General features: G+C 38.4%; 1 protein-coding gene across 1 annotated transcript; it reads right to left on the bottom strand.

The window, feature by feature from the left end:
• Positions 1-2,347: 2,347 nt before the first annotated feature.
• LOC141719540 (uncharacterized) lies at positions 2,348-7,888 on the bottom strand. The gene is made up of 2 exons (XM_074521919.1): positions 7,747-7,888; positions 2,348-2,766 (listed from the first exon to the last, which is right to left on the bottom strand). The coding sequence occupies exons 1-2, from the start codon at positions 7,886-7,888 to the stop codon at positions 2,348-2,350; spliced, it is 561 nt and encodes a 186-aa protein (XP_074378020.1).
• Between the last annotated feature and the right edge of the window lie 4,599 nt (positions 7,889-12,487).

Below are 12,487 nucleotides of genomic sequence, written 5' to 3'. Positions count from 1 at the left end.
CCTTGAATGAAGTGTGGGCTTCGATCTCCCAAGGTTTACCTCTTCTGATAGCTCCGAAAATTCAAAACCCTAGTTGGCTCCTTGAGAAAAACGTTTGCCTCTCTCAAACCCTAGGATGTTATTTTCTGTGTTCTCGCACACACATGCACGAACACACTTTTAGCTTCAGGAGAACTAGAATATTTATAGTCTACAGCAGGGATCATGGATAATTAGGTCGGGCCTCCCAATGACATTCTGGGTCAAGACCAATGTCATTAAATATTAATTCAATCCACTAAAGAATTAATATTTGCACTACCTTTCCTAATTCCATAAATTAATTATTTAATTCGGCTCCCTTATTATTTGCTTATTAAATTCCCCATGTTTAAGATATCGCATGTCCATTGATTATATTAATTTATGATAATCAATTTAATCAATATCTTATATCCTTCATCATCCACTAAACCTTATAACTATGCAAGAACAAATCTGCCTGCAGGACTAAAACACAATTATATTTATGAGCTTTCAAGAGGACATCATCACCCGAATATATTCTTCAGACACGATTTCTTTTTATAGTAAATATCCCACTCTGTATATAATGTCATTGCCCAATACATAAATTCGCAATTTAAAATAAATTACTTATTGCATGAATCAAGGCATGTGCATTAAATACAAGTGTCAATCACTATATCCGAATTAAGAACCTAAGCAATAATAATATCGTAAAATCTTCGTTCTCCTTTATTGTCAGAATAAAAGAAAGAATTATTCTACTATTTCGATCCCGTTCAATATACACAAGTATTATTCAATAGTCAAGATAAACTATTTTTTAAATAATACTTCAGTCGTTCTAGTGGTTTGTCTAACACCACTTCGACTATGAACCTAGACTATATTATATAAGGAGTCTGACAATCTAATCTTTTGCTATCCCAGTTGATAGTAGATTGTCTACAATATATAATATACAGACATTGTGAAAACATGCATTCAATATTCTTAAAAGATTATTATATACTTTCAAACGAATAGTTCAGTATATACCCTAACAGGTTTCACTAACTCTTTGTTGCTTTCCCACTCCTTTTCAGGCCAACGATTACTTCAACGCCTCGTCTCTTCAAGGGTGCAATCTTATGGGATAGAACATTTCCTAGAGAAGGCGAGAAACAAGTTGGAGGAAGACTCCAAGGAGTGGGAGTCAAGGGCTGTGGTGGCTGAGGATAGCGAAGCTGCTCCAAAAGAAGAATGATGATCTCGCGAGGAGGAAGAAGCTGGAGTGGGGGATGATGGTCAATCTCTACCATCAGACAGATGAGTTCCTTTAGCTGATGGACCAGCATGATAGTAAGATGCGTCCAGTGAACATGTCACTTGGTTGGAATTTGGCCATTACTAAGGTTCATGGTGTCTATCCTGATGTTTTTCATCCAGAAGACTTCCCTATTCCTTGGGCTTCATCTGACACTACCATGGTTTTCCAAGCACCTGACTCAAGGCCAGTTGTGGCTCCTCAACACTCTGGCTCCAGTTCGAGCCGTTCTCGCTCCTGGGGGAAAGTGCCTGTTCATGATAGAGCTAAGGGTAAAGCCCATGTTTAAAGTAGCCCTAATGGAAATGCGCCATCCAAAGGTCCCTTATACGGGAAGATTCGTGAGGCCATTCAAGGAAAGAGAATTCAGAATGAAGGTTCCTCCTCTTCCTCTTCAGGGAGATCTCATAGCGAGACAAGTAAAAATGAGGATAATGAGGAAGTCACAAAGAGGGCGTAGAATGGAGATGAAGATAAAGGCTCCTCCTAGAAGTGATCTTTTAGCCTTGCATGGCCTTGACTGCCTCGTGTGGCTTTTATTTAGAAATTATTTATTTGTGGTCCTATGTGGCCTTTAGATATTTCAAATTTGTACCCTAATTGTCCTTCGGGACTAATTTGTGATCCTTCGGGATCTTCTATCTTTTATGCATTACAAGCTTATTTATATACTTGTGTTTTATTTTCGGTATTCGACTTTTGATGGCTTGCACTTATCCAATGCTCATACATAAATAATTGATCGATAAGATGATAAATCAAACTTGCATTGATAGATGATATCCTGAGAAAATAGGTTCAACCCTTACATAGAATATAAATGGTTTCATCAACCTCATTACTACGTATACTACCAAGTACTAAAAGCACAAATTGCTTTTTCTAGACATGATAAACCCATAGGTTTGATATGTGCCAAGTTCGGGGCACCTCATCTTTGCCCAATTTTTCCAACTTATAGGACCCTCATCCCGGTGTCTTCTTGACCTTGTAAGGTCCTTTCCAATTTGAGGCTAACTTCCCTTTCTCACCAACTCATGATGCCTCAATCTTCCTTAATACCAAGTCTCCTTGCTGGAAGAACCTTTCTTTAACCCTCCTATTATAATAGAAGAGGCTCTGTTGATGCTCTGCATTACGGGCATTGGCTTCATCTCGAACCTCGTCAATGAGGTCGATGGAAAGCCTCATGCCTTTTTCATTAGTTTCTGGTTCATATGCTTCAACCCTCGATGAACTTTGGGTGATTCCAAGGGGAACTACTACCTCGGCTCCGTAAGACAACATGAATGGGGTAGCTTCAGTTGTAACTTTATAAGTAGTACGATATGCCCCGAGTATATGTAACAATTCGTCCATCCAAGTGTTTCTTGAGCGTTCAACCCCCTTCTTAAGTCCATTAATGATGATCCGATTAGCGACTTCTGCTTGCCCATTTGCTTGAGGATGGGCAACTGAGGTAAATTGGAGTTATATGTTATTATCATTACAATACTCCTCGAACTCTTCATTGTCAAACTGTCACCCATTATCCGTAACAAGGATGTGTGGGATTCTAAATCGACATATCATATTTTCCAAGAAGAACTGAGAAATCTGCTTGGTGTTTATATTGGCCAGTTTCTTGGCCTCAATCCACTTAGTGAAGTAGTCAATGGCGATCACAATGAACTTTCTTTGTCCCGATGCTTCAAGAAAGGGACCTAGTATGTCCATTCCCCGCATCACGAAGGGGATGGAAGAGCTAATGAATGTGAGCCTCTCTGGGGGTTGTTAAACTACAAGAGCATGCCTCTGGCATTTATCACACTTCTTCACATAAGCCTTTGCATCAGCTAACATTGTTGTCCAGTAGAACCCTAATCAGGTTATTTTATGAGCGAGGCCCCTACACCCCAATTACTTCCCACAAATCCCTTCATAGGTTTCCTTCAATGCCTTCTATGCCTCAAGAGATCTTAAGCACTTCAGACATGGGATCATGAAAGACCTTTTGTACATAAGGCCTTCAATCAAAATGTACCTCAATGATCTTACTGACAACTTGCGTGTGCCTTGGGCATCGTCGGGGAGCCAACCTGTCTCAAGGTGGTTCTTGATGGGATTAATTCAACAGTTAGTTAAGCCAATCGGTGCTATCAAGTTTATGACATGGATTATTGGGATCCTAAGGACTTGAAGGTAGATACTTCCTAGATAGTTCTCGATTTTAGATGAGGTGAATTTGGACTGGACATCGACCGTAATGTTTTCCTCTCTCGAAACATGTTTTGTGTACCATTCATCAAATTGAGTCAGTATTCCTTTCACGATCCTTAGGTACTTGGCCATGACATCATCTTTAGCTTCAAACTCCCATTGACTTGGGAAATAATGAGCCTTGAGTCTCCATAAATTTTAAGACTCGTGGCCCTCACAGCTCTTGCTAAGCCTAACTCGGCTATCAAAGCCTCATACTTTGCTTCGTTGTTTGTAGTTGAGAAGTCCAACTTCATGGCATATTCAATCATAAACCCTTCAGGGATTTGCAAGACTAGGTCTGCACCATTAGATTTTGTTTTGGACGCTCAATACTCATTTAGGTTCAAGTTTTCATCTTTATCCTTCTCTTTTTCTTCTTTTGGGGTTACTATCCCTTGCCCCCCCCCCCGACTTCTTTGTCATTAATGGTGCATTCGACCATGAAGTATGCTACTGCTTGAGCTTTGATGACTTTCCGAGGCTTATACTTGATATCAAACTCACCTAACTCAATTGTCCATTTAATGAGCCTCCCACTTTCTTTTGGATTGTGAAGGATGCTTTTCAATGGTTGGTCCATCAGGACTTCTATCTTATGTGCCTGGAAGTATGGCTGTAGCTTCCTGAAGCTGTTATGAGGGCGAGTGAAAAATTTTTGGTGGTGGAGTAGTTCAACTCGGCTCCGTGTAGCACTTTGCTTAAATAATAGACAGGCTTTTGAACCTTCTATTCTTCCTTCACCAAAACGGAGCTCACAGCCTGCTCAAAGGATGCAAGGTACAGGTAAAGGATGTCCTCTGGACTTGGTTTGGCTAACAACGGGGCTTGAGTCATGTATTTCTTCAGCTGTTCAAAGGCCTCTTGGCTTTTAGCAGTCCACTCAAAATTCTACACCTTCTTCAAAGTTTTGAAAAAGGCAGACACTTGCCTCTTAACTTGGAGATGAACCTCCCCAAGGCCGTAATTTTCCCCGTCAATTTCTGAACATTTTATATGGAGTGTGGTGGCTCCATATCTGGGATGGCTTTGATTTTGTCGGGGTTTACCTCAATTCTTCTCTTCGAGACCATATGACCAAAAACTTTTCAGACCCAAAATCAAAGGCGCACTTAGCAGGGTTTAATATCATCCTATGGTGCCTCAGCACTTTGAATGCCACTCTGAGGTGATTAATGTGATCGGATTTTTCTAAGATTTTTAGTAACATTTAATCGACATAGATCTCCATAGTTTTTCCAATCAGATGAGCGAATATCTTATTCACCAATCTTTCATAAGTGGCTCCTGCATTTTTTAGTCCAAAAGTCATAACAAGATAGCAAAAGACATTGAAATCATTTATGAAAGATACTTTTCGGGTATCATCTTTGTGCATTTTAATCTGATTGTAACCGTTGAACCCGTTCATGAAACTTAGTATCTCATGCCCAATAGTAGCATCAATCAGGGTGTCAATTCTTGGTAGAGGGTAGCAATTCTTAGGGCATGCATCGTTAAGGTCGGTGAAATTGATACACACCTTCCATTTCCCACTGGCTTTCTTGACCATCACAGAGTTAGTCAACCATTTGAGGAATTATACTTCGTCGATAAATCTAGCTTCAAGGAGCTTCTCAACCTACTGCTTAATGGCTTCTAGCCTATCAGAGACATAAGTTCTCTTTTTATGCAGTACGGCCTTCCGAGTTGGGTCAACATTCAACCTGTGAGTTATAAGGTTGGTGTTAATCCCAGGCATGTCGGGTGTTGTCCAAGCAAACCCATCATTGTTCTCTTGTAGGAAATTTATCAATTGGTCCTCAGGGGTTTCCCTAAGGATGATCCAATGTAGGTGACCTTATCAAGGTCTAACGGGTCTAAGGGAATTGGGACCAAGTCCTCGTTGGCTTCCCCCGACGTTCTTCGTTCTGCTACATAGCAAATTCAGGCCATTTTCTGATCTCCTTTTCTTCTCCGACACCGTTTCTAGTTGGAAACTTAAGTACCATGTGGTAAGTCGAGGGCACAGCCTTAAACGCATGAATCCCGGTTCTTCCCATGATTGTGTTGTAGTTAGAGGCTGCCTTGACTACATAGAAGTTTAACATCTGCGTGACCTCTCTGGGCTCTTCCCCAATAATCACGGAAAGTCAAATTGCTCCTTCTACTTGACACTCCACTCCATTAAACTCGTAGATGGATGCATCGGAGGGGGTCAGTTAGGACTCAGTGTACCCAATCCTTAGAAACGTGTCATGGAACAGAATATCTACGGAAGCTTCTTTATCAGCCAGGACCCTTTTGACATGATAATTTTCAATTATCGGGGTGATAACCAAGGGATCATCCTAACGAAATTTCAAACTATCAAGGTCGGGGTCACCGAATTCAAGTGTCATCTAAGTCTAAGCACATTTAGGTGAGTCTCCGACTATACTCATCACCTCTCTAACATAATCCTTTCAAGAGTTCTTTGTCGTCTCGGCGGGCGATGGCCCCCCAAGATCATATTGATCATTGGCCCTCTGGGCTCTAGGTTCCAACCTCGGTTATTACCCCCTTGATCATCGTCTCTCTTGTGGCCTCCTCCATCATCTCCTTTAATGAATTTTCTAGAATTTGCTTGTCAGATGAGATACTCGATCTCGTCCTTGAGTTGTCTACAATCATTGGTGTCTTGACCGACATTCTTATGTAACCTATAAAATTGGTTCTTGTCCCTATTCTCGGGGTCTCCCCTTAGTTGTTTTGGCCTTATGAAGTCCTTGTCTTTCTTAATTTCCATCAATATTTGGCTCCTTGGTGCATTCATCCTTAAGTATTTAGTGAACCTTGGTCCTTGGTGTTGTGCAAGACATGCCTATAACATAACAAGACTAAGTCAAATTGACAACCCTAAGAATTAGTTGTATGATAATCTAAATTTGTATTTTGTATTATATTACTTGAGTCTGTAAAAATGTCAAAGATTAGACTGAAGTATTTTTCTGTAAACAGTCTCAAGCCTTTGAATAAACTCTGGAACAAGATCAAGAAGATCATGCCTCAGAGAAATTGTGAAGAAGCTTGGAGTTGAAAAAAATCTGTTTTAGGAAAAAATTTCTAAGTCAAGATATCTACAAGTCACATATCAAGGCATATAGAGAAGTCATTAGAGAAGTCCAGAATGACTTATCGAGAAGTCCAAAATGACTTATAGAGAAGTCTCATAGATATCGAAAAGCCAAATGAAGACATGAAGATTGGAGATATCGACAAGTCAAACTATCATTAGAGATCTCAGAGATATCTACAAGTCAAAATGTATATAGAGATCTCTGAGATATCGACAAGATATTTCTGCATTAGAGAACTCAGAGATATCGACAAGTTAAAATGAAGATATGAAGATTGGAGATATCGACAAGTCAATTCTCTCATTAGAGATATCAGAGATATCGACAAGTCAAAATGGTTATAGAGATCTCAGAGATATCGACAAGTCATTTCTACATGCAGAAATTTGGAGATCTCGACAAGCCAAGCTCACTTATAGAGAACTCAGAGACCTCGACAAGTCAAAGACACTTATAGAGAACTAAGAGATCTCGATAAGCCATTATACTATCAAGATGTCAGCTCTCTATAGATCAAACCAGAGATCTCGATATGAACCTCAAGTAAAGATTGCATAAAAGTTAAAGATTCAAGATTATCAATCAACAAATGATCTAATCACTTAGATTGAAAAGTCTACAAAAATAGTTTGAAGAGTGCAAGATCAAATGCCAAGATTAACTGACAAAGGAAAGTCACATACATATATGATTTACAAAGATACACTAAGTCAGAAATGGAAAGCTTTAGAGATAACTTAAAGTAGGGTTTAGTACATCTTATTGCATGCTGTGTAAACCTGTGTTTACTAATCAATAAAGTAAACACTGGTCCTTTGCTTTTAGAAAAGTATCAAACAAATCTAGTTTTTCTTGTAACTCTCTCAAGAAAGAAGCTTAGTTCTTTACTTACAAAGGACCCAGGATTTATAGCAAAACACTAGCTTGATTTTAATATAAAATTAAGTGAGTTTTGAAATATTATGTGCACTGTTTTATTTCAGCTAATATAATATTACTACATTTCTAATCTGCTTTGTCAACCATGTAACAAACATTCAAAAAGCCTTAAAAATTATCCAAAACACATTCACCCCTTCTCTGTGTTGTATTCATTACCTAACACTTGGCTCTTCATAAAATGAGGATCAAAGTTCTTGCCGATTCGAGTATACTTGGCATCGTACTCTTGATCCATCCTCCGCTTCTTGTTACCAGTGGGTTCATTGTTTATCACCATCTTCTTCATGCTTTCCTCCATCTTGATGTACTTTCCAACCCTATCTTGGAGCTGTAACATGCATTTAGGGGGGACGCTTAGCTAGGGACATCTTGAAGAACTTGTCTTTGTCAGGGCTTCTTTTGCGAACCGATTCAGGTAGTCTCTTAAGGAATCCTTCACTCTTTGCAAACTGCCCATGAGAGAAGCTAAACTCTTCTCATACACTCTGCCACTAATGAATTGCTTGATAAAGGCTTGGCTCAGTTCTCTGAAAGAACCAATCGAGTTAGGGGATAGACGGTTGTACCACCTTTGAGCCATATCAGATTGAGTTTGGGGAAAGGCCCGACACTTAATAGCGTCGTTCACGGGTTGCAGTAACAGGGTGTTAGAAAATGTCCTGAAATAATTTACGGATTGCCAGTACTATCATACGCCTTGATGGTGGGCATCTTAAACTTCCTAGAGATGTGGGTATTCACTATCTCCTCAATAATGGAGGGTTTGGATCATGAGGATCTCCTAGGGGCATTAAGTGATTCGGGTCAGCCCTTGGGGGGACAACCCTTTGCCTTGGAGTTGGACCTCCTAGGTCTATGATGGGAGGAAAATTCCTCGGTCTTGCTGCAGTTTGGGGTCTTGGTATAACGACTCGTGTACTTTTGAATTATTTAAATATATAATTGTGGAAGTATTAATTAACTAAAATATATGTCTTGGTGTTGGCAGCGGTGTGCTGATATATACTATTTATCTGTGAATTTTTGGTGTAAAAGATTGGAATGTGTAGCTAAAAGTTGAACTATATTGTTCTGTTTTATTTTAAAAGGTGAATTTATTACAGTTTTAAATTCGTAAATATTTCGATTGTCTCTAAAATTAGTTTTATGATTTTATAATTTCAATAATTATTTTTGGGATTTTACAAAATTTAGAAATCAATATTTTATCAATTATTTAACCCTGTATGATTTTTCTGACTCCATTTAATTACAAAATCTGTATTTGATTCCAGAATTCTTCAAAAATTATGAAGTTCATATTTTTTTAAGTTTATAATATTCTAAGAATTTTAAAATTATTTTGGAAATTTTCGGGATTAATTTCACCCGCGCGTTGTTTCATTAAATTGTTAAAAAGCGGGTACAGAGTGCACTTCGAAAATTGCTCTAAAATTTTGAAATTTACGTTTTTATAAACTTTGGGATATTTCTAACATTTTAAGACTGTTTTCGTGATTTTCTGAAATTATTTTAAGTGCAGCTCGGATCATTAATTGTTAAATGCAGATATGAGTTGCATTTCAAAAATATTTTAAAAAATTATAAAAATTTTATTTTATTAGTTTCGGGATTTTTAGAAAATTTTAGGATTATTTTGGTACGGTTTGGGTAATATTTATTCGCAGATTTTACCATTAAAATTGATTAAAATGATGCGAATCGGCTTTTAATCAGTCAGGACATGACACGTGTCCATTAAACGGGACACGTGCCGTGTTGTTAAGCGAAACAGAGGTGTGAGTCATTTGATATTGTAAACATCAATCTGTAGTCTCTCAATCTCTCATCTCCCGTTCTCTCTCTCACTCTACTCTCTCTCCGCTCTCTCTATCATCAATCTCTCTCGGTCTTTCCTTTCTTTTCCTGTTGTCGTTCCTTCTTATTACTCCCTATGCCACCTGTGTTCCGGTAACTACTTCCAGCCTTTTTGTTTCGATTGCTAATCGATTCATCTATGTTGTTATATGTATATGTATACATACGTGATTGTATGTATGTGTATTGATGTGTGTGTACAATTCGTGTATGTGTGTGTCTATGTGGGTGAAGTTTGGGTGTGTGGCTTTGGGCTTTCCGGCCGTCCCTGTGTTCTTGGTTGCTTTGCGGTGTTTGTGTTGTGATGTGTTGTGCGCGTGTAGCCCTGTTCTGTTACCTTGTTCTGTTGGTTGTATTCTGGTTCAGTAATCTGAATTAATCTGTGTAACTATTTTAATTGCACGGAATTATGACTACGATTCATGATATAAATAATTTCGTGCGATTGATTTTAACTGAATTAATTGGTGGAATTTTTGTATTGGAACCCGAATATTTGGGTCCCAATAATTTTGCCGCCGTCAACGATGAGCCTCGGCGACCCGACGGTGGACAATGATGAATCATTTCTGAGTCTTACAAATAAAAATATAAACATACGAGTAATAATAATTAATAACTAAATTGTATCGGTGATTGGAATTTGCAAGTTGTAACTGGTTGTCGTAGTTTAAATTGGATTGTTGTTGAATTGACGTCGATTGATGTTTCGACGGGTAGTCCAATAAACAAAGGGGACGCTGTCCGATTCCCGGAAAAATGAACTACGGAAATACGGGAGCGTATCCGAGGATTATAGGGATGTCGAGCGAGTATAAGTAAATATATATACGTATGTTTTATACAAAACCTGATTGTATGTTATGTTGTATGTTTTGTCCAAAACACAGTAACCCTAATTTCGTAAAATGACGAGTATACGTATTTTTTGAAAACAAACACTGAATCAATTTCGAGAATGTGAACCCTAATTGTTGTCTGTGTTATTCTAATATGAATAATTACGAGTCGGGTTTAAATATCGTTGGGTAAGAGTTAGTATCGATGATATGTCAAGCATACCTGAACGTCTAACGTAGGGCATTTCGACCCTGTAGGTTATAATCGGGAACCTGAAAGTGGACGATGGACTAAAGATAACCTAGTGGTCAGTCAACGAGCTCAGTAGAGTTTCTGCAGAAAGACCTAAGTGTCGAAGTCGAATCCAATGGGATCTAGTGATTGGACATTAGAGCCTGAGCAGCAGAGTCGACTCAGAGTTGATCATTAATAGTTGCAACGCCTTGTAAGGCAAGTATTTCTGAACTTTTATTCAAGATATATTACCAATATTTTCGAACTGTTTTATAACATGTTGCTATTATTAAACATAACTCCTGTTTTATAATGCATATGCTTCAAACTATTTTCCCTTAAACCCTGATTCTTTCTTGATCTTGAGCCGTAAGCCTTATTCTTTGCAAACCGCCCTTTGTTGATCCTCAGACACCAAACCATACAAATATAATACTACTCTTCAAAAGTATAACTACCAACACCAAACACTGAAAGAGAATGATTTGAAACACAGAAACTTTTATATTCCAATCATTCTTTATAACATCAAAGAACCATATTCTGAAAAATCATTACTGGTCTAATACCTGACCCTTGTTCAAACTGAAAACCGTTTCTCATACATACCTTGATATACCCTTGAGATATCCATGAGATTCCTTACGTTTTTATTCAAGTATTTAACCATCATTGATTATGATTTTGTTTTATCGAATTATATTGTTTATCATATTGAACTGCTTTAGGATTGGATAGTTTTATACATGTGGACCAGATTCGTGGTCAGACCAAACCAATGGTCAAGTTAGGCCAATGTGTGCCTTGGATCCAGTAATTAGAGCAGTATTGTGTGCTTGCTCGGGGTTAGTGCGTGACTGATCAGCAGCCTAACCTTGGTTTTAAAAACTTAAAATGAATATCCAATTCTAATGATTAGTTAAAAAGAAACTTGATTCCTTTGAATCATCTCATTTGATCATTGTTTCACCTCAGTTATCGTTATCATGACTTGCTGGGCTAGTTAGCTCACTCTTGCGAATCTTTTTATATAAGTTACAGTTGAAAATGATATGGATGATAGTGAAGTTCCTCAGTCCAAAGTGCGGTCTAAGGTTCCAGTTGAGTTGGATCGAGCTAGCAGAAGCTTCATGCGGTAGAAAGATAGTCAAATTGTAAGAATACTTTTATTATCAGTTGTAAGTTAAATAAAAGGGGAATTTGGTACGTTGTAATAAAAGTTAAGGTTGTGGTTTGTTTTCATACTTTAACCTGTTGCGGTCCGTGGTTTTGTGAAGCAGGGTCATTATAAATAATATCTCTTATACAGGTTTATATATTGTGTATGTGTTGTGGACCCCAAACTTCTGACTCGGGTTTGGAGGGCGCCACAGGTTGGTATCAGAGCTACAGGTTATGAGTCACTGAAACAAGCCTGGATTGTCGGGATTGGGTAGAGGGTTAGGATTAGGAATAGGAAATAGAAAGATAAGATGTCATGAGGATGAGTGCAACTATATAGTAGGTCTCCGGCACGGTTCGTGTTGCGATTCGGGATTCTTAGCTTGCGACATGATCTCCAGACAATGGGAATGGCAGATCCTGATTTCCATGCATCATCTGATTGTTTGGAGCTTTCCGTTCGAGGATCGTCATCTTTTCCTATATTTGGTTCGCACCTTGTTCTTTCATTAGTATTAATGGTATTACCTTCTGTTATGACAGTTGCACCCCTTCAAGCTATTCTACGCTATTCTACCACCTCTTAATATGAGACTACCTATTTAAGAACCTCCATCTGTTTATTCTTGTTTTACTGGACATTCGGCTGTGAGTGTATCTCTTTAGTTTACCCTACATCCTGTTCTATACCCCCAGTTTAGAACTTGTCCTATGAAGCGATTGTACCTGTGAGGTTCGATTCGAGAGCTACAGTAAATGGTGAGCGCTTGAGATATAAATAAAGGTGAGACGAAGTTTAGAGAGG

This window comes from Apium graveolens, chromosome 4 (genome assembly GCF_009905375.1).
Source record: "Apium graveolens cultivar Ventura chromosome 4, ASM990537v1, whole genome shotgun sequence".
NCBI classification, from domain to species: Eukaryota; Viridiplantae; Streptophyta; class Magnoliopsida; order Apiales; family Apiaceae; genus Apium; species Apium graveolens.
The sequence above is the reverse complement of the archived record's forward strand: the minus strand, read 5'-3'. Positions and strand labels throughout refer to the sequence as shown.

What these genes read in the sequence shown, in the direction of transcription:
- LOC141719540 (XM_074521919.1), bottom strand. Translation starts at nt 7,888, where the DNA reads ATGGAGGAAAGCATGAAGAAGATGGTGATAAACAATGAACCCACTGGT. An exon ending in TATGAAGAGCCAAGTGTTAG is followed by an intron (nt 2,767 to 7,746) that starts GTAATGAATACA and finishes AATTTACCTCAG; the next exon opens with TTGCCCATCCTCAAGCAAAT.